At 55.2% G+C, this 20,810-nt stretch overlaps 2 protein-coding genes across 5 annotated transcripts in view; both read left to right on the top strand.

The window, feature by feature from the left end:
- IP6K2 (inositol hexakisphosphate kinase 2) overlaps window positions 1-6,505 on the top strand; it is a 29,561-nt gene extending 23,056 nt beyond the window's left edge. For all 3 annotated transcript variants that reach the window (XM_061196737.1, XM_061196739.1, XM_061196740.1), the window contains 4 exons: window positions 173-395; window positions 1,428-1,603; window positions 5,106-5,281; window positions 5,734-6,505. In XM_061196737.1, the coding sequence (XP_061052720.1) occupies window positions 173-395; window positions 1,428-1,603; window positions 5,106-5,281; window positions 5,734-6,234 (1,076 nt within the window). In that variant the 3' untranslated portion in view covers window positions 6,235-6,505. The remainder of the gene's footprint in view (window positions 1-172; window positions 396-1,427; window positions 1,604-5,105; window positions 5,282-5,733) is intronic.
- Window positions 6,506-8,434: 1,929 nt separating this feature from the next.
- Window positions 8,435-19,134, top strand: NCKIPSD (NCK interacting protein with SH3 domain). Of its 2 annotated transcripts, none has more exons than XM_061195354.1 (13): window positions 8,435-8,702; window positions 11,267-11,376; window positions 11,603-11,807; window positions 11,980-12,070; window positions 12,324-12,814; window positions 14,078-14,248; window positions 14,392-14,478; window positions 14,567-14,705; window positions 14,790-14,870; window positions 15,062-15,190; window positions 15,297-15,389; window positions 15,516-15,688; window positions 18,234-19,133. In XM_061195354.1, exons 1-13 carry the CDS (start codon window positions 8,532-8,534, stop codon window positions 18,435-18,437), a joined length of 2,145 nt encoding a protein of 714 aa, XP_061051337.1. In that variant the 5' UTR covers window positions 8,435-8,531; the 3' UTR covers window positions 18,438-19,133. The 2 variants fall into 2 exon arrangements, with proteins under 2 accessions (XP_061051337.1, XP_061051338.1); XM_061195355.1 differs by having other exon boundaries at window positions 8,623-8,702; window positions 11,267-11,401; window positions 18,234-19,134.
- Window positions 19,135-20,810: the final 1,676 nt, after the last annotated feature.

The following is a 20,810-nucleotide window of genomic DNA, read 5'->3' as shown; positions in this document are numbered from 1 at the left end:
CATCTTTTCTAGATGTTTTGATATTTGTTAGGTTTGCAGATGAGTTTGGGGCCTCTGGCAACATAGAGACTAAGGAACAGGGTAAGAAAAAAATAAATGTTACAATCATGTTATTTGTAACACATCTTCCTGTGGAATTAAAAGTCCTCTTTGTTCCTCACCCTTATTCCAGGTGTGGTATCTGTGCGCTTTGAAGAAGATGAAGACAGGAACTTGTGTTTAATAGCATATCCATTAAAAGGGGACCACGGAACTATGGACAGTGTAGATAACTCAGACTGTGAACCAAAAAGTAAGCTGTTAAGGTGGACGAACAAAAAACATCACGTCCTAGAAACGGAAAAGATCCCTAAGGACTGGGTGCGGCAGCACCGGAAGGAGGAGAAGATGAAGAGGTGGGTATAGACTGAGAGGAGACTGGACTCCGTGGGAGAGGAGGGATCTCAGTTACAGCCCAGTCCCCTGGGGCTAAGGACTCACACTATGGACTTATTAGTAGGTACCTCGTCACTCAGTGGTCAGTTCCCACATGGCGTGCCCAGCTTCTCTTTAATTGACTCTGAGTTATATCATGCCATTTCGGGTAAAACAACTAGTGGCAGCTGTAAAAAAGTTTCAGTCACTCACTCTTCCTGCATCTCCCCTGTGCCAGGCCCTATGTGGCATCTTGGGGATGTAGCAGTGACCCAGACAGAAGCCATCCCATCACCTCAGGTTGTTCACTGATAGTGGGAGACAGAATGGTCAGTTGGGCATAACCAAATCTTGGGGATCCCCGTAGGCAGAGCGCTCCAAGTGCCACACCTTGGCAGAGCTTGTGAAAAGATAAATTATATATATATTAAAAACGTAGCTAAGTAGGTTGACTTATTCTCGTGGAATTTCAGTCTCCAGCATTCTGAGTCAGGGAACCTGGATGTACCAGAAGCCAGGGGGTGTACTGCCTAGAAGAAGAGGGCAGTGAAGGCTGCCTTGCAGGGTGCGGGCTGGAGGCAGAGGTTGTTCTTTCATCGAAGGTTTTCCTTACTGTAGAAAAACAACTGTAGAAAAACAGCGAGCTGACCTCCCCCCCCTTTTTTTTAAATCAGCTGTCTTGGGACTTCTCTGGAGGTTCAGTGGTTAAGACTCCGCACTCCCAATGCACAGGGCACGGGTTCGATCCCTGGTTGGGGAACTAAGATTCTGCATGCTGCGCAGCCTAAAACGTAAAAAAAAAAAGAGAATAAATAAATAAAGATTAAAGTTTCTAAATAATCAACTGTCGAGGTATAATATACTACGGTAAATGAAGTGTTTAATGTGTACACTAAAACAACCACCACATCAAGGTATGAAACTTCCTATCCCTCCAGAAAGTTCCTTCATGCCTCTTTGCCCCTGAGTTTTGATCAGACATTATGATTTATTGGCTCCTTGTCTCTTTATAGCCATAAGTTAGAAGAAGAATTTGAGTGGCTGAAGAAATCTGAAGTCTTGTACTACAGTGTAGAGAAAAAGGGGAATGTCAGTTCCCAGCTTAAACACTACAACCCTTGGAGCATGAAGTGTCACCAGCAACAGTTACAGAGAATGAAGGAGAATGCAAAACATCGGAACCAGTACAGTATCCTTTGTTCATAGGGCATCTCTGCCTTGGGGAGAAGGGAGGGCAAGTGAGAGGAGACCCTACGAGCTTGGAGAGAGAAATTGGATTTTTTTTAGTCATGGTTGTGCTAGGACACCCTACGTGGTAACTGTGGGCAGATATTACTTCATGTCAGTCTCCTGTCATGACTGTCTCTATACACCCAGCAGCCCCCAGCTGAACACTCTCTGAAGCAAGTGTCAGATATTTCATTTTATCTGTATACACCTCAGCAGGTATCTCTGAAAGATAAAGATATTTTAAAACATTAATACCATTATTACTCCTTGAAAAGGGGGCAGTAATTCCTTACTATCAAGTATCTAATTTGTGACCCCATTTTCCTAATTGTCTCATAAATATTTTTGTTGATGATTTGCTTGAATGGGGATCTAAATGAGGTTCACACATTGCATTTGGTTGAAATGTTTAAGTCTTTTAAAATACCCTTTCTGGTTTTTCTTCTTGGAAATTTCTTGTCAAAGAAACTGGGTCTTCTAGAGTTTCCCACCATCTGGATTTTACTGATTACATCCTGTGGTGTCTTTTACACGTTACTCTTTCCCCTCTGTTTCCATTGAGTTGATAATTTGATCTACAAGCTTGATCAGATTCAGGTTCAGTTTTGGGGGTGTGGGGGCAAGAATCCCTCAGAGATGGTATTGTAGCTGTCCATGGGGAAGCACAGTGTTTTGTTGTCTTTCTCTTTTGTATTGCCGTTGCCTTAGAGCCATTTTTTCATTAGGTGATTTTCTCATTTTGTCATTCCTTTTTCATTCATTAGCTGGAATCCTTCTGTAAAGAGAAACTCTTCCTCATCAACTATATGCTTATCCTGAGGTATAGTTCATATAGGAAAGGCAGGTTAAGAGTTTATTTTCCTTTGTTTACTAGATTTAGAATAATGAGATGGTTTCTTAACACCCTCCAAAGGTGACCAGTGAGGTTTTCAGCATCGTTATGAACCCATGAATTTAAACATATTTGACGTGTTTTAGTCCATTGCAGTTATCTTTACTGATGCTCAAATTGTCCCATGCTTGGCAACTGGGAGCCTTTCAAAATAGGCTCCTGAGTCATTTTGACACAATCACAGTAGTCTCTGATGGCTGTCTTTCTTTCCCGTATGAAGAACTGGTACAGGCTCATGTATGTTTCATACTCCAGATGTGAATTCAGTCATTCTTCTACGCCAGGGGTTGCAAACTTTTTCAGTAAACGGCCAGTGAATATTTTAGGCTTTGCAGGCCATACACTGACTGTATCACAACTCTGCCATTTGTAGCCTGAAAGCAGCCATAGATAATAATGTAAATGAATGAATGTGGCTGTATTCCAATAAAACTCTATTTATGGTCACTGAGATTTGAATTTCATTCAATTTTCATGTGTCATGAAGCATTACATATAGTTTTTTCTTTTTAGTTCTTATTTTTACTATGTTTTTTTTTAACATCTTTATTGGAGTATAATTGCTTTACAATGGTGTGTTAGTTTTTGTTTTATAACAGAGTGAATCAGCTATACATATACATATATCCCCGTATCTCCTCTCTCTTGCGTCTCCCTCCCACCCTCCCTATCCCACCCCATACAGTTTTTGACCTCTTAAAAATATAAGAATAGGGCTTCCCTGGTGGTGCAGTGGTTAAGAATCCACCTGCCAATGCAGGGGCCACAGGTTCGAGCCCTGGTCCGGGAAGATCCCGCATGCCACGGAGCAACTAAGCCCGTGCGCTACAACTACTGAGCCTGCGCTCTAGAGCCCACGAGCCACAACTACTGAGCCTGCATACCGCAACTACCAAAGCCCACGCACCTAGAGCCCGTGCTCCGCAACAAGAGAAGCCACTGCAGTGAGAAGCTGGTGCACCACAACGAAAAGTAGCCCCCACTCGCCACAACTAGAGAAAGCCTGCGCACAGCAACAAAGACCCAACACAGCCATAAATAAATAAGTGAATGAATGAATGAATGAATAAAAAATAAAAATATATAAGAACCAATGGGGGCTTCCCTGGTGGCGCAGTGGTTGAGAATCTGCCTGCCAATGCAGGGGACACGGGTTCAAGCCCTGGTCTGGGAAGATCCCACATGCCACGGAGCAACTGGGCCTGTGAGCCACAATTGCTGAGCCTGCGCGTCTGGAGCCTGTGCTCCGCGACAAGAGAGGCCGCGATAGTGAGAGGCCCGCGCACCGCGATGAAGAGTGGCCCCCACTTGCCGCAACTACAGAAAGCCCTCGCACAGAAATGAAGACCCAGCACAACCATAAATAAATAAATAAATAAATAAACAAATAAAAAAAAATTAAAAAAAAACAATCCCCTTTAAAAAAAAAAAAAAAAAAGAACCAATGGACCTCCCTGGTGGTGCAGTGGTTAAGAATCTGCCTGCCGATGCAGGGGGCACAGGTTCGAGCCCTGGTCCGGGAAGATGCCACATAGCACGGAGCAACTAAGCCCGTGCACCACAACTACTGAGCCTGTAGTTTAGAGCCTGTGAGGCACAACTACTGAGCCCTCGTGCCACAACAACTAAAGCCCGTGCGCCTAGAGCCTGTGCTCCGCAACAAGAGAAGCCACTGCAATGAGAAGCCCACGCGCCGCAACAAAGAGTAGCCCCCGCTCGCCGCAACTAGAGAAAGCCTGCGCGCAGCAGCGAAGACCCAACACAGCCAAAAAAATGTAAGAACCATTCATTCCTAGCTTACAGGTTATACAACAGTGAGTGAGCAGGGGGTCATGGTTCACTGGTCCCTGCTCTAGCAGCACTGGTCTGGGCACTAGGGGAGCTCATACATCCGGTCATTGTTTCTAGATCTTTTCAGTGCCCACGTCTGGGAAATACATATTTATTTTAGAGAGAAAACTTTTCATGAGTTCATACTGATATTTCTAGTTCATATTTAAGACTAGGATTTACTGAATTTATTTGATGTTCTGTTTGTAATTTAGGACAGTATGTTTCTATTTTTGTTTTGCTATTTGTGTCACTTTTTAAAAAAATTATTTATTTATTTATGGGTGCTTTGGGTCTTAGTTGCAGCACACGGGATCTTCATTGCGGCATGCGGGATCTTTTAGTTGCAGCATGTGGGATCTTTTTAGTTGTGGCATGCGAACTCTTAGTTGCGGCATGTGGGATCTAGTTCCCTGACCGGGGATCGAACCTGGGCCCCCTGCATTGGGAGCGCAGAGTCTTAGCCACTGGACCACCGGGGAAGTCCCTAGGACAGTATGTTTTTGGACCGTGGTCCCACATCTTGCTGAGTTCAGGAAATGATGTGTGTGTCTCCCAGGCTGTTCTCAGGCCAGTTCCCTGACAAGAATTGAAGGTGCCTTTCAGCCTTCAGGGCTGCCTGCATGGGAGATATAGCAGGATCTCTGGGGCACTGTGTGCAGGCCTTGTACCCTGGGAGTGCCAAGGCCCCGTGGAGCAGCACCTTTTCATTAGAGGGGCATTGTCCTTAACCACTCAGAATTTATCTTACTGGAGAACCTGACTTCCCGTTATGAGGTGCCTTGTGTCCTGGACCTCAAGATGGGTACGCGCCAGCATGGTGACGATGCTTCAGAGGAGAAGGCAGCCAACCAGATCCGCAAATGCCAGCAGAGCACGTCTGCAGTCATTGGTGTGCGCGTGTGTGGCATGCAGGTGAGAGGAGTGCAGGTGCGTGGCGTGGGCTGGCTGGGGCATCCAGGAGCTGCCATTCTCCCACCGTGGCATAGTCCCGTTTTCTCAAAAGATTCCAGATTTGAATGAACCTGTCACTTTCTGGTTAGAAAAGGAAGCATGCATGCATGGGTAATCGTCTCTGGGGCTGGCCTGCCTGGCTGAGTCCAGAGGCTGTGGACAGGAGGGGGAGAAAGGCAAGAAAGTTAGGCCCTCTCCACCAACACATACACTGAGCAGGGGGCTGGTGATGGAACCCAGGTAAGAGGGCTGTATCTTGAGTGGGTGTTGATTGGCAAGGACGGTGTCTCTTGTGACTGGTGTACTTAACAAGTTAAAGGATCTGATCCAGGGCTGTCATATCGCTGCCACTCCCCAGGGTCTAGGCCCTGAGATGGCTGTCAGCACCTCACCTGCTGGTCTCCCTCCCACAGGTGTACCAGGCAGGCAGTGGGCAGCTCATGTTCATGAACAAGTACCACGGACGGAAGCTGTCCGTGCAGGGCTTCAAGGAGGCACTTTTCCAGTTTTTCCACAACGGGCGGTACCTGCGCCGGGAGCTCCTGGGCCCTGTGCTTAGGAAGCTGACTGAACTCAAGTCCGTGTTGGAGCGACAAGAATCCTACCGCTTCTACTCAAGCTCCCTGCTGGTCATTTATGATGGCAAGGAGCGGCCTGAAGTGGCCCTGGACTCAGATGCTGAGGACTTGGAGGACCTGTCAGAGGAGTCAGCCGACGAGTCGGCTGGTGCTTATGCCTACAAGCCCATCGGCACCAGTTCGGTGGACGTGCGCATGATCGATTTCGCACACACCACTTGCAGGCTGTATGGTGAGGACAGTGTGGTACACGAGGGCCAGGATGCTGGCTATATCTTTGGGCTCCAGAGCCTGATAGACATTGTCACAGAGATAAGTGAGGAAAGTGGGGAGTGAGCTTGCTGGCTGCAGCAGTACCTGAGAGACTCTCTGTCCCAGGCACAGCTGTGCTGCGTCGGGGAGGAGGCCAGTATGGCCAGGCGGTGGCCCCTGCAGCCTGGAGCTGATGCGCAGAGGCCTCTGTGAGTCCCAGCCTGAGCCAGCCCCAACCGCTCTCGGAGTCTTTATTTATTTTAACTCTCTCTTCAACATTCCACATTTGATGATGCAGATACCTCTTTCTTCCCTGAGTGTAAATGTTCTAATACAAATCTTTTTGTTAATTGTACACAGTGCTGCTGTTGTTCTTGCCCAGGGATAGGCAGCCAGCCCCCCTCCCAAACCTCAGAAACATCACATATGCCATGACCTCCACCCTGGGCCAGCAATGTATTCCTTCCAGTGACCCCATCCCATGGACCCTAAAGTCACCATAGCCTCTTGGCTTAGTCCTCAGTACCTTAACCGAGCACCCACACATAACCTTAAATGGGTCCCTCTGGGATCTGTGCTGGACTGTCCCAGCACCCCTTATGCAGAGAACTACACTTGACTCTTGATACAGGTCTTTCCCTGCCCTCATGTAGCTTAAGCCAAAGTTGGGCAGCAGGTGTGCCAAACCTTGGGTCCAGCTCCTGTGCCACTGGCAGCAGCGAATTGGCTGGACATTGTGATGTCATAGACATCCTGGAGCCAATACTGGGGCCTCAGGTAGCCACCAGGCTTTGGTCTGTTGGCAGCCATTGGCTCTGTGGTCAAGGTCTTAGGAGGTCCCAGAAGGTGGGTGGCTTGATGGGAGGGGTTGTTCTGGGCAGTGTGGTCCTCTTGGCCACACCACCTGTCACCACTCCTACCCATCCCTGGACCCCACTGCAACCACGCCAGTGTCATCCTTCATGTGGCTCCAGCCAGGGCAGCCCCTAAGAGAGCTACTTCTGCTCCGTGCTAGGAGGGTTTCAGGGAGAGGTGTGGCAGGAGGTCTTGAACTGCAGACCCAGACACCAGGGAGAAGGACACAGAACCAGTGCCAAGAAGGTAGGGTCTGGATGTCCAGTTTTAGCAGCCCCACCCCTTGCCTTGCCTGAACCTCCTAGCACCTCCTCTCCAAGGTCCACTATGCCTGTATCCACTACATCCAAAAACAGGCCAACTGCATACACTGGCCTGGTTGTGCCTACAGCCCCTGCTCCCTGGGCCCAGCCTTCCAGAGGGGCATGTGGCTGGACCAGCCCCTGGACAGGAATGGGAGGTCCCCAGGACCCTTAGGATCTCTCCCCGGGGTTTCCCCCTTCCCTCCTAGGACTTCAAAGACCTCACCAGGTCAGGGCTGACCGGAAGGTGGGCCAAACAAGCTCTTAAGGCCACATGGTGCCCCACTCCCCATCCTCCACCAGCCCTTCTGTCTGCTCTCAGAGGGAAGCATGAGAAATAAGATAACCTGGAGTTGTAAGTCCCCAAAGACAACAGAACAGAGTGATGTGATAGCGATTGATAGGGGTGAGAGCCTGCGGACCTTATACTGTGAGGAAGGGAAGTGTGTCCCAGGCAGAGGAAACTATGCAAAGACCCACGTTACAGAGGACGAGAGAAGCTAGTGGCCGAAAAGAGGAGGTGGGGTGGGGAGCAAGGATGGGAGGACTTTGGACAGAGAAATGGCCCGCCGTGGTTTTTGTTTTTACCGCCCCCCCTCACTCTTGCTCCCCGTTGCCCACCACTGGGGCGGTAAGCGGGGTCAGGAGGCCTAGAGACAGCGAGCAGACCCGGGCCCCGCGGGCGCCTCCAAGTGTCTCAAGATCCAACAACGGGACTACCCTCACGGGGTCGCCGTCCTTATGTTAGTAGGTCAGGTCCCACTCCCCTGGGGTGGCAAGGACGCATGGGACTGTCAGCACAGGACAGAGGCTCTGTCTTCGGGCTGCGGGCGGAGCGCTCCTTCGGGAAGTAGGATGGGCCGCAGCACTAGGGCTTGGGCGGGTAAAGGGAGTGGAGGGCCGGGCGGGAAAGCTGGGTCTGGGGCTCTAGGGAGGGTGCTGGGGCGGGGAGTCGGGAGCTTGGAGACGCAAAAGTCCACGGAAGGGGCGGAAAAGGCAGCAGATTCTCGTGGGCCGCGCCGGGCCGCGCAGCCTGTGGACACTAGGGGGCGCCGAGCTTCTGCGCAGGAGCCGACACATCCCGGGGCGGGGCTGCGGCGGGCGGGCGCGCGCGCGCACGCGCCATGTGTCACGGGGCAGGGCGAGCGCGGTGAGGCGCTCCTGGCCTGGCGTCCTGGTTCCGCAGACCCTGCCGTCTCTCCTGCCCCGGCCCGGCTCACCCTCATGTACCGCGCGCTGTACGCGTTCCGCTCGGCGGAGCCCAACGCGCTGGCGTTCGCCGCGGGCGAGACCTTCCTGGTTCTGGAGCGCAGCAGCGCGCACTGGTGGCTGGCGGCGCGGGCGCGCAGTGGCGAGACGGGCTACGTGCCGCCCGCCTACCTGCGCCGCCTGCAGGTGAGTGTGCCCCTCCCCGGCCCGGCCTCAGCCGCCCCTAGACTGAGCTCCAACATAGGCTCGCAGGACAGACCCCGGCACCCCAGGCCCGCCGGGACCTCCAGCAGATAAGGAGTTTGAGAACCTGACCGTGAAACCCCAGGAGGACTGGGACCCTAAGAGCCCGCGCCCCCACCCAAGACCAGGGCCTTGACAGCCAACTCTGAGGACTCAGATCTACCAAAAGCCCAACTCTGGGACTGAGACTCCTCGGGATCCCAGAGCCATTGGGCCCCAACATCTGAACCCCCATCCGAATAGAATTCAAGAGTCAGTCCTGAGATTCCAGCACACCAAATTCTGAGCAGTTCCCCAGATCATTGAGACCCCAGAATTAATTGGCCCCTTCCCTGGATCACCAGGATCCCACACTTTTGCCTCCTTTTCCTCAGCTTCCACCACTGAGACCCGGGCAACCCTGGACACTGCCTGTTTCCCCACCATCTTCCATGCCTTCACACCCCCTCCCCCATTTGGAACTGAGAGCCATGGACACCCCCCTCCCCTAAATGACCCCCCAAGCCCTGAGGCCTCAGTATCTTTTACTCTCCTGTACTCAGTCACCCCCGAAGCCCTTCCTAAGACACCTTCGTCAGTTCACTTTGAACCAGGGATCCCAGGCCCTGCCGACACTCCCTGGCACTACTCTCCCTAACCTCTTTCACAAGCCTCAGGCCCTGACTTTTCAGACTTCCTTTCTCTGAAGATGAGGGAGCTCCATCCCTCCTTGGCCCCCAGCCTGGGGTGGGGGCTGCTCCCATTGCAAGGAAGTGAGACCTCCCCATGGCGTCCCCTGGTCTGGCTTTGGCCCCATTTCCTTCCAGTGGAGTCTGCAGCCCCAGTTCCTGTTTCCCCAAGAATAGTCCTGGTATGAGGGCTGGGATGTGTTGTCTCCAGCTGGTCTATTCTGATCACAGGGGGAAGGAGGGCCTGGAGCCTCCAGGTCTGCCCTGTGCCAGACACCCCCGCCCCATCCTAGTCCATAGCCTTTAGGAAACATCCTGTCCCAGCCCAGTTTAGGACAGAAATAACAGGATAAATTTGGAGATGTCATCTGGTCTTACCAGAGGGGACGGGCCCTGGTCCCTAAACCCTTGGCCTCATGGCATCTAGAAGTGTCTGGGTAAGAGTGAGAGCCCTGGACACCAGGGCTGCTGGGTCCAGGGTGAGCATGTCAGACCCAGCCTCTCTGGAGCTGGGAGCTTGTTGGAGGCCTCTGAGGAAAGTTTTGCCTCTTCCCCGAGGGCCCAAGAGGCCCCTCCCCTGCCTGGGCCACTGGGGCTGGGTGTTTGGGGAGGGCAGAGAGGCTACCATCTTGTCTATCTGTTGGTTTCTTGCTGCATATCTCCCTCTGTCTTCGTCTCCGTGGCTCTCTGAGAGAGAGTCATTCTGACTCTCCACTTGTGTTTCTTCCTCCGACTCTCTCCCCTTCTCTGTCTCCAAATCTCAATTTCTTTCCGCGTTGTCTCCCTCTGCTTCTCTCTCTCCCTCTCTCTCTCCCTCCCTCCCTCTCTCTCTCCATCTTTCTTGCTTTCTGTGTATCATCTGTCTTTCTCTCTCTGTCCCCCTTTCTGTCTGCTGTCTCCTGCACTCTGACACGCCCCGTGCTATCTGGAGGGCTTTGCTGACCTCTGAGTCCATCTGTCTGTCCCCATCAGAGAAGCTTCTCAAACCCACTCTGGTGTGATGTCACCTTAGTTCTGAGGCTCCTATGCCTGATGGACCATGTGTGCCAGGGGCAGCGAAGGGTGGGAGTGGCTGGTCCCACAGCTGCCACCCCCTACTCTGTACTCCATGCCAGCCAGGCTGGGTAGATTGGACCCCTGAGTTGCTGCGGATGGCAACACAGAATCTGGGGCAGGGGCCAGGTCCTGCACTCATGTCTGTCTTTTGCCACAGACACAGAACTGCTGCTTCCCAGTGCAGGTCTGGAGGATTCCTGGAACAGCTTGAGGGGATGGGGGCTGGCAGCAGGGGTGGAGAGAGGAGATCCCTTTGGCCTGTCTTCAGCTACCAGGGCCTGCAGAAGGCTCTCTGAGGACAGGGCCGTTCTGGAGTGTGACCTTGGTTTTGTGAAGGATCAGCAAGATCCAGAGTGATTTGTTAAGACTTCCAGACACTAGAGGCTCTCTGCTTGGCATCTCAGCCTGGGATCTGAGCCAAGCCTGGGGATAGACAAAGTGTGTACTCCTGGCCTCAAACCGAGGGTCCGTGGGCTGTGGTTTTGCTCTAGACCCCAGGTTTTCGGCGACATCTTAGCTGAGAGCCTCACTGTGAGGTAAAATCCTCAGCGGGGCCCCAATATATAAAGCAGCAGCATGGGCCCTCCCCGTGGCCCAGCTCCCTGAGTGACGCAGTTTGAGAAGCCCATTTCATATTCTAGTTCGGTTTGCTGTGTTCACATCTGGCATTACAGGCTTTAGCTGTAGTGGTCCTTTGTCTGCCCCGGGCTCCATCCTGGGCTGGCTCTGGGCTCAGTACCTCACTTGGCCCCCAGGCCTAACTGCCCACCCCTGCCCCCACAGGGCCTGGAGCAGGATGTCCTCCAAGCCATTGACAGGGCCATTGAGGCTGTGCACAATGCAGCCATGCGGGATGGTGGCAAGTACAGCCTGGAGCAGCGCGGGATCCTCCAGTGAGTGGGGCGGGAGAACCTCCCAGTAAGCACCGTGGGGTGGGGTCCTTCAGTGAGTACTGGAGATGCCAGAGAGCAGTGTTGGTAGTGCAGAGTGGGGCGGAGCATGAGGGCGGTGGGAGGTTGGGGAGCCTGGGCTAGGGTGGGCCGCATCCCACGAGGAGCATGTGACGACTTGGGGAGTCGTAAGATAACTCCCCCAATAACCTCCCTGTCCCTCACTCAGGAAGCTGATCCACCACCGGAAAGAGACCCTGTCCCGCAGAGGCCCCTCAGCCCCCAACCCTGCAGCTATGACCCCATCCACCAGTGACCACCACCTGGATGCTGCTGCTGCCAGGCAGCCCAATGGGGTGTGTAGAGCTGGGTTCGAGCGGCAGCACAGCCTGCCCAGTTCTGAGTATCTTGGGGCAGATGGAGGCCTCTACCAGGTACATGGTGAGAACATCCTGGGGAAGGGAGGTGGGTGGAGCTTAAGGCTTTGTCCAGAGGCTCCAGGGGTCCACTGGGGTCAGCGGTGCCGCCTGGAGCCATAGTCCTGCCCATGCCAAGCTCAGGGCGCTAGCCAGGTCGTACCCTCAGATCCCACTTCTGTCCTCCCAGATCCCACCACAGCCTCGCCGAGCAGCACCCACCACGCCACCCCCACCCGTGAAGCGCCGAGACCGCGAGGCCCTAGTGGCCTTGGGGAGTGGTGAGAAGGCGGGGTTGGGGGACTGGGGGGGCACCCTGTGCTTGGAATGGTTACTCTGCCTATGTCAGGGAACTGGGGGCTCCAGGCTTGGGGGGAAGACAGGGCACGTGTCGGGGCAATTGGGGGTTCTGGGCTTGGTGGGAGGGTCTGGCGTAGGAACTAGGCCCTGTACTGGGGGGCGGGGGCTCTGGGCTTGGAGGGGTTGGGGCCCCCAGGGGGCTGCCCTAGCACAGCATCCCCTCTCTGCCCACAGGCGGCCGCAACGCCACGCCCTCTGGGGGCAGTTCTGTGTCCAGCGGCTCCTCTGTCGGCAGCACCTCCCTTGACACACTATATACCGGCTCCAGCTCATCGGAGCCAGGCCCCAGCTGCTCACCCACGCCCCCACCTGTGCCCCGCCGAGGCACGCATACCCCTGTGTCCCAAGCTCAGCCCCCTCCCTCCAAGGTGCCAAACTCGGAGCCCCCTACAGAGGAGGTAGCAGTTGATACAGCCCCAGCCCCTGATGAGCTGGAAGCCCTGGGTGCGCTGAACCTGGGGACCACAGAAGAGAAGACGCTGGCTGAGACTGCTGTGCCCAGGACCATCGGGGCAGAGCTGATGGAGCTCGTGCGGAGGAACACCGGCCTGAGCCACGAGCTGTGCCGAGTGGCCATTGGCGTCGTGGTGGGTCACATCCAGGCCTCCGTGCCGGCCAGCTCACCTATCATGGAGCAGGTCCTCCTCTCACTGGTAGAGGGCAAGGTGAGGGTGGGCAACAGGGCCAGGGGCCTCCCCATCCTGGGGCCGCCCTACAGCCCCTGCCCCTTCCCCACCCTCACACTGTGTCCAGCCTTTACCTGACAGGTCTTTGTTGAGCTCTAGCTCTTGGCTTCCTTGTGCTGGGTGCTGGGGACATTTGGGCTGATCCCTGAAGGAGAAAGGATGGAAGAGTATTCCAGGCAGAGGCTCAGGCTGGACAAGGGCCATGAGGCAGGACCGAGCTTGGCTCACAGGAAGAAGTGGAACAAGGCCAGCGTGGCTGGAACACAGGGAGTGAGGGAGGGAGCAAGTGGTGTGGTTGGAGGTGAGACCTGGGGCAGGTGACAGTTGAGACAGCCGTGGGTGGCCAGGAGTTCTCTCAGGCTGCAGGGAAGGAATGGACATAAGGCATGAGAGAGGGCAGTGCCATGCTGGTCTTGGCAGTGGAGAGCAATGGGTGCTTCAAGAGCTATGATGGAGGCCTGAGTGCTGACTGAGATGTGAATGAGGTGTGTGTGCATCATAGGCGGGTGGGATCCTTTGCCAAGTTTGGGGCACTGGTCAGGGAGCAGGACTGGGGGGCATGAGTCCAGTCTACACGGTGGGGGCCAGATGGGCCAGAGGTCTCTCCTTAGGGCTCCATGGCTCCTGCAGCTCTAGTTTGGGGTGTGGGGAGCAGTGAGTCAGTGGGCTTGCCTGTGCTGGGACACTGGATGGCAGGGTCAAGAGGAACACGGGAGGTGGGTGGATGACAGGCCTGTCCCACTTTGTGTAGAATCAGGGGGTGGAGTCTCAGTCACATTCAGGGGGTGAGGAGTCGGTGGCCTTCCTCATGGAGGATGTTTATCCAGGTCTGGGACAGGAGGCAAGTTGTTGGAAAACACCCCACAGATGTGTCTCATGCAGAATCCTGTCCCAGACGGTTGTTAAGATTTGGGGGCAGTGGAATTACTTGGGGAGGGGGTACAGAACTGGGTCAGTGCCCTTGGGGGCCTCGATGTTGAGGGATGGGCTGTGGGAGCAGGTCTTTTGTGGGAGCTTGATGGGAGCAGCGGGGAGGAGGGAAGAGAACCGGGAGCTGGTCCCCTCACCCTTCCTGGGATGACGCTGGCTCCAGGCAGCTCTGGTAGGTGAGGCTGGGGCCCCCTGCCTGACACTGGCCTGGAGCTCATGCCATGACCTCAGGGTCTAGGTTGAACTCCAGGCCTTGTGGGCCTCCTGGAGATGGTGAGGGGCAAGTGTGCTGAGCCAGACCTCTTCCTCCAGGACCTGAGCACTGCCCTGCCCTCAGGGCAGGTCTGCCACGACCAGCAGAGGCTGGAAGTGATCTTTGCAGACCTGGCCCGGCGGAAGGATGACGCCCAGCAGCGCAGCTGGGCCCTGTATGAGGACGAGGGTGTCATCCGCTGCTACCTGGAGGAGCTGCTGCACATTCTGGTGCGGGCTGGGGGCCCCCAGGTGTCCCCCACCCCTGCCCCATCCCTCCCCAGTGCTCGGGAGTCTCCCCTACTCGTCCTCAGCTCACTCACATGTGGCCACCTCACACTGAGTGACTCCATCACACTTCGTCCTCCCCACAGACGGATGCAGACCCTGAAGTTTGCAAGAAAATGTGCAAGAGGAATGAGTTCGAGTCTGTCCTGGCCTTGGTGGCCTATTACCAAATGGTGTGTGCGAAACAGAGGGGAGGGGGCACAGAGGGACCTGGGTAGAGGTGGGGGTTCCGGGCACTGAGCACACAGGGTCCCCTGCCAGGAGCACCGGGTGTCACTGCGGCTGCTGCTCCTCAAGTGCTTCGGCGCCACGTGCAGCCTGGACGCAGCCATCATCTCCACACTAGTGTCATCTGTGCTGCCTGTGGAGCTGGCGCGGGACATGCAGACAGACACGCAGGGTGAGCGAGGGGCAGCTTCCTGCCATCTAAGGAGGTTCCCGCCATCTGGGGGGAGGCTCTGACCGCTGCTTTGCTCCCCCGCAGACCATCAGAAACTCTGTTACTCCGCCCTCATTCTGGCCATGGTCTTCTCCATGGGGGAGGCAGTGCCCTATGCACACTATGGTAAGAAGGCAGGTTACTGACCAGCTGACCACAGAGAGCCCACAGCCCACTGGAGGTGGGCCCCATGGCCCGAGGGGCCCACTGACCATAGTCTGACTGAATGTCCCCAGGGCTCACAGAAACCCAGGGAGGCTGGGCGGTGTGGGGCGTGTGATGGGGGGGCTGCAGACTTCCACGTGCCCCTCTCCCAGAGCACCTGGGCACACCCTTCGCCCAGTTCCTGCTGAGCATCGTTGAGGACGGGCTGCCCTTGGACACCACCGAGCAACTGCCGGATCTCTGCATGAATCTACTTCTGGCTCTCAATTTGCACCTGCCAGGTGGGGGCAGGGCCTGACGGGGGTGGCTGACTCGCCGTAGGGGGGAGGAGGGGGGCTCTCCAGGCTTAGCACCTGTGCTGTTGTCTACCCCCGTGTCCTTCCTCAGCCCCTGACCAGAACTTCATCATGGCCGCCCTGAGCAAACACGCCAATGTCAAGATCTTCTCCGAGAAGCTACTGTTGCTCCTGAACAGAGGGGGTGAGGGCCCAGGAATCTGTGCGGGGCCCCTTCGATGTCCTTTGACTCCATGACCCCTGTAACTCGCTGGGGTGACTCTGGGCCCCCTCGAGGACTGCCCTGACGCCTCTTCCCCCTGCCTTCTAGATGACCCCGTGCGCATCTTTAAGCATGAGCCTCAGCCGCCACACTCCGTCCTCAAGTTCCTGCAGGACGTGTTCGCCAGCCCCGCCACAGCTGCCATCTTCTACCACACGGATATGATGGCGCTCATCGACATCACCGTGCGGCACATCGCGGACCTGTCGCCTGGAGATAAGGTGCCTGGGGATGGCAGCTGTGTAGAAACTAACAAAAGGGGGGGACCTGACACTGAATGGAGACGAGGGCGAGGGGCACTGCTGGAGCCGGGTAAGTGTGGGAGGCTGCTCAACCATGACAGGTGTGCCAAGACCCAAGGGAGCCCGCCATGAGGTGATCGGGGGTGGGCTGTCCGAAGAAAGCAGGAGTGGAGGGAGTGGTGGGAGGTGAGGAGGAGGAAGTGGATTACACAAAGCCTTGGAGGCTGCGGCGGGAGGTTGTCACCTCTTCTCAGGGGCAGGGGAAGTGATCCAATTACCATCCTGAATGAAACAGAGACTGTGAGAGCACAGCAGAAGCGGGAGGCCGGTGAGGAGGCGGCTACAGCCCAAGTGGCACGGATAGGGTGGGAGAGGAGGTCAGGCCGGGGTGTGTTGGAAGTGGGTTGGCAGGGCTTGCTGCTGGATTGGTCTGGAGCAACCGGGTGGATGAAGTGCTGATTGCTCAGGTGGGGAAGAACTTTTGAATAGAGTTGTGTTTTGATGTGTCAAGACTGAGAAGATACCTGCTGGCCATCCAGGCACAGAGGATGTCAGGGAGGCACTGGGGTGTGAGTTGGGACTGGAAAGAGACACTTTGGAGTTGGCTGTGCATAGATGTGCTGGGAAGCCTGTGACAGTGTGGTCACCTAGGGCAGTGTGGGATGGATGGGACAGAGGGAAGCGCAGGCCTCAGCCCAGGGCACAGTCGGGGCATGTAGGGAGACACCCAGGAGGAAAACCAAGAGAGCAGGAGCCCAGAGCCACGTGTATGGAGGAGGAGGGGGATGAGCCGTCTCCACAGTTAGGAGCCCGAGTGAGATGAGGCCTGAGAATGAGCCACGGGATTCGCCACATGGAGATGAGGCATGATTCACAAGCAGAGTCCATGGAGTGGAGGGAAGAGAGTCCGAGTGGGAAGTTGAAGAGAGGATTTGAAGTTGGAGGGGAGTGGAAAGGGGGAAGGTGGGAACAGTGAATGGAGACAAGCTTCGTGTGTTTTTAAGTGAAGGGGAGCAGAAAAAGGTGGGGGATCACTGGAGGGAGACATGGGGTCAGGGAAAGTCTTTTAAAGGTGGGAGATGCTGGTGCATGTCTGAGCCAGAGGGAATGATCCAGCAAGCCAATCGTGGAGAAACGGCTGATGTGTTGGGAGAGTCAGCCACTGCGGGTGTCAAGTAGGTCAGGCAGCGGGGGAGGGTCCAGGCCCCCGTGGAGGGATGGCCTCTGGCAGGAGCCGGGGCAGTTCATTCACTGGGGACAGGTGAGGTGTGGGTGCTGGGGGAAGACCAGGCGTTTCTGAAAGTTTGCTTGTTTTCTGCATGAAGCACAAAGCCAACTGATCAGGCAGTTTAGGTTTGGGAAATGGAGGGAAGGTGGGCAGTGGTCCTTTCAGGAGCAGTGAACATGGCAGAGGAAAGTGGCAGGGGTGCCAGGCAGTGAGGTTTGTGGTGGGGAATGCCGTTCAAGCCTGCGCAAGGCTCTGTAATTGTCTGCTGCTTAGCTACTAGGATTTGATAGGCAGGTGCTTTTTGGTCTGACCAGGGTTGAGAGTTAGCAGGGTGATGCTGCCTAAAGAAGGTTTGAGTATTGACTCCTCTAATCAGAGGTAAAGAGAGAAATGAGGGATGGTGAGGCAGGCAAATGGAGGAAAAAGTGCTGGCGCCAGGTCAATGGATCAGGGTCTCAGTGAGGATAAGGAGCAGCTGGGGTGTCAGACTGGAGTGGTTCTTGGAGCCGTTAAAGCCAGAGGTGCTGGGAGGGTGGGTTGGCGGGGGGTGTTGGAGATGGATTCAGGGCACACGTAGAAGGTAAGACGGCCGGGTTTTACTGGGACGGATTGGATTCGGGGTGTGGGGAGAAAGGAACCGGAGGGGACACGTACAGTTTTGGCTTGAGCACTTGAATGGACAGCAGTGCTCTTTATTAAAATAAAGAACATGAGAAAGCCTTCAGCTTTAGGAAGATGGGGAAGATCACGAGTTTGATGGTTGTTTTGTGAGTTTGAGTTCTCTCTGAGATAAGCAGGAGGTGACAAGTGGGCAGTTGGATTTTCTCATCTGCAGCTCACCGGAGAGTCTCTGCAAGAGGTTTGAGTGGGGGTCACTATTTGAAGCTGTGGGTGTGAATGAGATCTTACAGGGTGAGAGGATAGAGTGAGAAGCAGAGGGCCTCCAACAGACAGACAGCAGCCCCACAGGGGCCCAGCATTACAGGAGGGGTGCGGGCTCGCTGCTTCCCCTCGCCACCTCTCTGAGGCAGGACTTCCCTGGGCCGGCCGCATTCTGGGACTGTGTGTGTCTCAGATGATTCATTTATTCACTTACTTATTCAACGACTATCAAAGGCCAGTTCTGTGCCAGGTCCACTCTGGGCGCTGGGGATGCAACCCTGATCTTCAGTGGTGTGAGGTGGTCCACAGCCCTGGGGTCCGTGTGGCTGCCAGGAGGCAGTAGTGGCCTGTCCCTGTCTGGTGGCAGTCTCAGTGCCTCCCTGGGGTCCCTGAGCTTTCCTGCTCTCCCCACAGCTTCGCATGGAGTACCTCTCCCTGATGCACGCTGTGGTCCGCTCCACACCCTACCTACAGCACCGCCACCGGCTCCCCGACCTGCAGGCCACGCTGCGACGCATCCTAACCGAGGAGGAAGCCTCGCCCCAGTGCCAGATGGACCGCATGATTGTCCAAGAGATGTGCAAGGAATTCCCGGTGCTGGGCGAGGCCCCCAGCTAGCACCTTCTTTTCCTCCCTTCCCTGCAGCCCTGGGTAGGGTGCAGGGGACTCGGAGGCTTGGCCCTAAGAATGTTTTGCACTGACAGTTTGAGGGGAGGTGATGGTGGAAGGGACCTAAGCAGGGACCCCCACCTGAAATAGAGCTAATGAGAGGGGCCAAGCGCAGGATTAGGGACCACGCGCTGGGAGCTATGCTGGGGCAGGGGGAGTGTGAACTGAAGCCCCTCCATCTCCTGCTGGGCTGCCTCTTCAGCATGCCTCCCCACCCCACACACATGCACACTCAGAGTCCTGCTGCTGCTCCAGGCTGGGCCAGAGCCCTCATCCCCCGCGCCCACCTGGTCTGTGTCCTGGGCTTCAGCAAGCCGTGTCCCTGGGGTGAGAGGAGGCACCTTCCGCCAGCTCCGTTCTTTGCCTTAGCTTCGCAGTGAGTGCTGCTCATGTGCTCTGTCCCCCCAGCCGCCGCCCCGTGGGGGGTCTCTGCCCCTCACTCCAGCCCCCAGAGGTCTTGGCCAAGCTGCTGCTTTGAAAGCAGAGTCTTAGAGACAGGCCATCCACCCTGGAGCCTCACAGAATGAGGTGATGGCACTGATAAAGCCAATGACAGAATCTATTTTCTCTGTAAAAACGTAGACCGAAAAGCCATGTGTATTTTCCTATGTGCTGCAGCTCAGCTTGGAAATAAATCACAGGCATCTGGAAACAGGCTTCCCTGTATGATCCTGAGTGGTGGTGGGAGAGGATGGGCGGGGGCGCTGGGGCCTCAGGACCTCGTCACTAGCTTGCCCTGTTCTCTCCAGCCTGAGGAGGTGATGGTCCCTGACAGGCCTCTCCATAGAGGTCCCTTGAGCCCTGTTCCAGCCTCTCTTCCCTGGGTTCCCACTTCTGGGCCATGGCCACAGCCACTGAGAGCCCCGTGGTCCATTTGCAGGTGACTGCCCCTCCAGGCTTCACTTACATCTTTCTTTGCCTTGAATGCCGTGTCTGTCTCCCGTGTTGAAACCCTATATCCTTTACACCTGATCTCAAATGAAGCGTCTCCTGTCCAAGCCCTGGCCTCCCTGAACTCCTAGGCCAGCCCAGCTGTTTCCCTTCCTTATTTGTCTTCCACTGGATCCAGCAAGGTTCCCTCATTTTGCAGCCTTAGCGGAGATTTGGTAATTACGGTAGGACAGAAAGAATATCTCAACGAGTGTGGGGTTAGTTGTGCACTACTGTTTGAGGGGAATCAGAGGCCAACGATGAGCAAAAAACTTTTTCCTCGTGGGCTCCCCAGTTAACGAAGGCTGTCACCATAAGTTGGGGAAGAGAGTCAGAACCTGTAGGCAGACACCAGGCAGCAGCGGTTTCCATCAGTTCCCTTCATTTTGTTACCCAAGACAATTCTCATCAGATTCCACACATCCAGAATCACTGATACTGTGACTTCTGGCCACGACTTTTCCTTTCTTAATGGGGTGCTGAAGGCAGAGGGCTGTTACTCTACCAGCAGAACGGAATGCGGCAAGAAGCCCAGCAAGGCCAGTCTAGGGGTGGGGTCCCAGGGAAACAGGTCCATGGGAGCAAAGCACAGGAGGCCAGCAGGGAGATGTCCTTCCTGACCTGTTGACTCTTCCAGAAGTTTAAGTGCACAGGCTCACCTGGACCTGAGGAGGAGCTGACACAGTTGTCTGCAGGAAAGCTCTGTGTGGTACAACCTGGTCACTTCATCCTGGAGGCCTCTGCCTCCCTTCCACAGGCGGAATCAACAATGCTGACTTCCAGGTACAGCTCCTTTCTCATTGGAGTGCTGAAGGCAGAGAGCCATGGTTCTCCTCCTGAGAGCGAGTAACTCAGTGATAAGTACAGGTCCTCAGGAAGCTGAGGCAGGAACATTCGATAGCCTCTGTGCCTTGCTCTGTTTGCTGTTAGGCTGCACACACTGACCTCGTGGGAAAAGCAGGGCCGTGCTGTGCCATCTGTCCTAGTGCTGGCCCCCGTGAGAAACAAAGTGCAGCCCCGTGGCCGGAAGATCAGAGCCCCTGCCCGCTTCTGCGTGATTGTCCAAGGGGCCCTTGCATGTGTTTGTAAGGAGACACTCAGAGGGGCCAGGACTCCAGGACTGTCAATAAACACCTTGATGGTGTCTCACCGCACAGAATTAAAACTACCAAGGACAATGACTAGCCAGGGAATTCCTCAGGGAAGGAACTGTCTGAGAGAATACCTATGACTGCCTGGAAGAATGGTAGACGTGGATGTGGTTAGGCAGGGGAAAGGGCAAAGAGGGAGAACTAAGGCACTCAAAGAAAGGGGAGTGATAGGGTGGGGCTGAGGAAAACTCAAATTTTGAGGGACAGTGAGGGCTGGGCATTTGGGCCAACCTCTGGGCTA

The sequence above is a fragment of the Eubalaena glacialis genome, chromosome 7 (genome assembly GCF_028564815.1).
Source record: "Eubalaena glacialis isolate mEubGla1 chromosome 7, mEubGla1.1.hap2.+ XY, whole genome shotgun sequence".
Classification (NCBI taxonomy): domain Eukaryota; kingdom Metazoa; phylum Chordata; class Mammalia; order Artiodactyla; family Balaenidae; genus Eubalaena; species Eubalaena glacialis.
The sequence above is the reverse complement of the archived record's forward strand: the minus strand, read 5'-3'. Positions and strand labels throughout refer to the sequence as shown.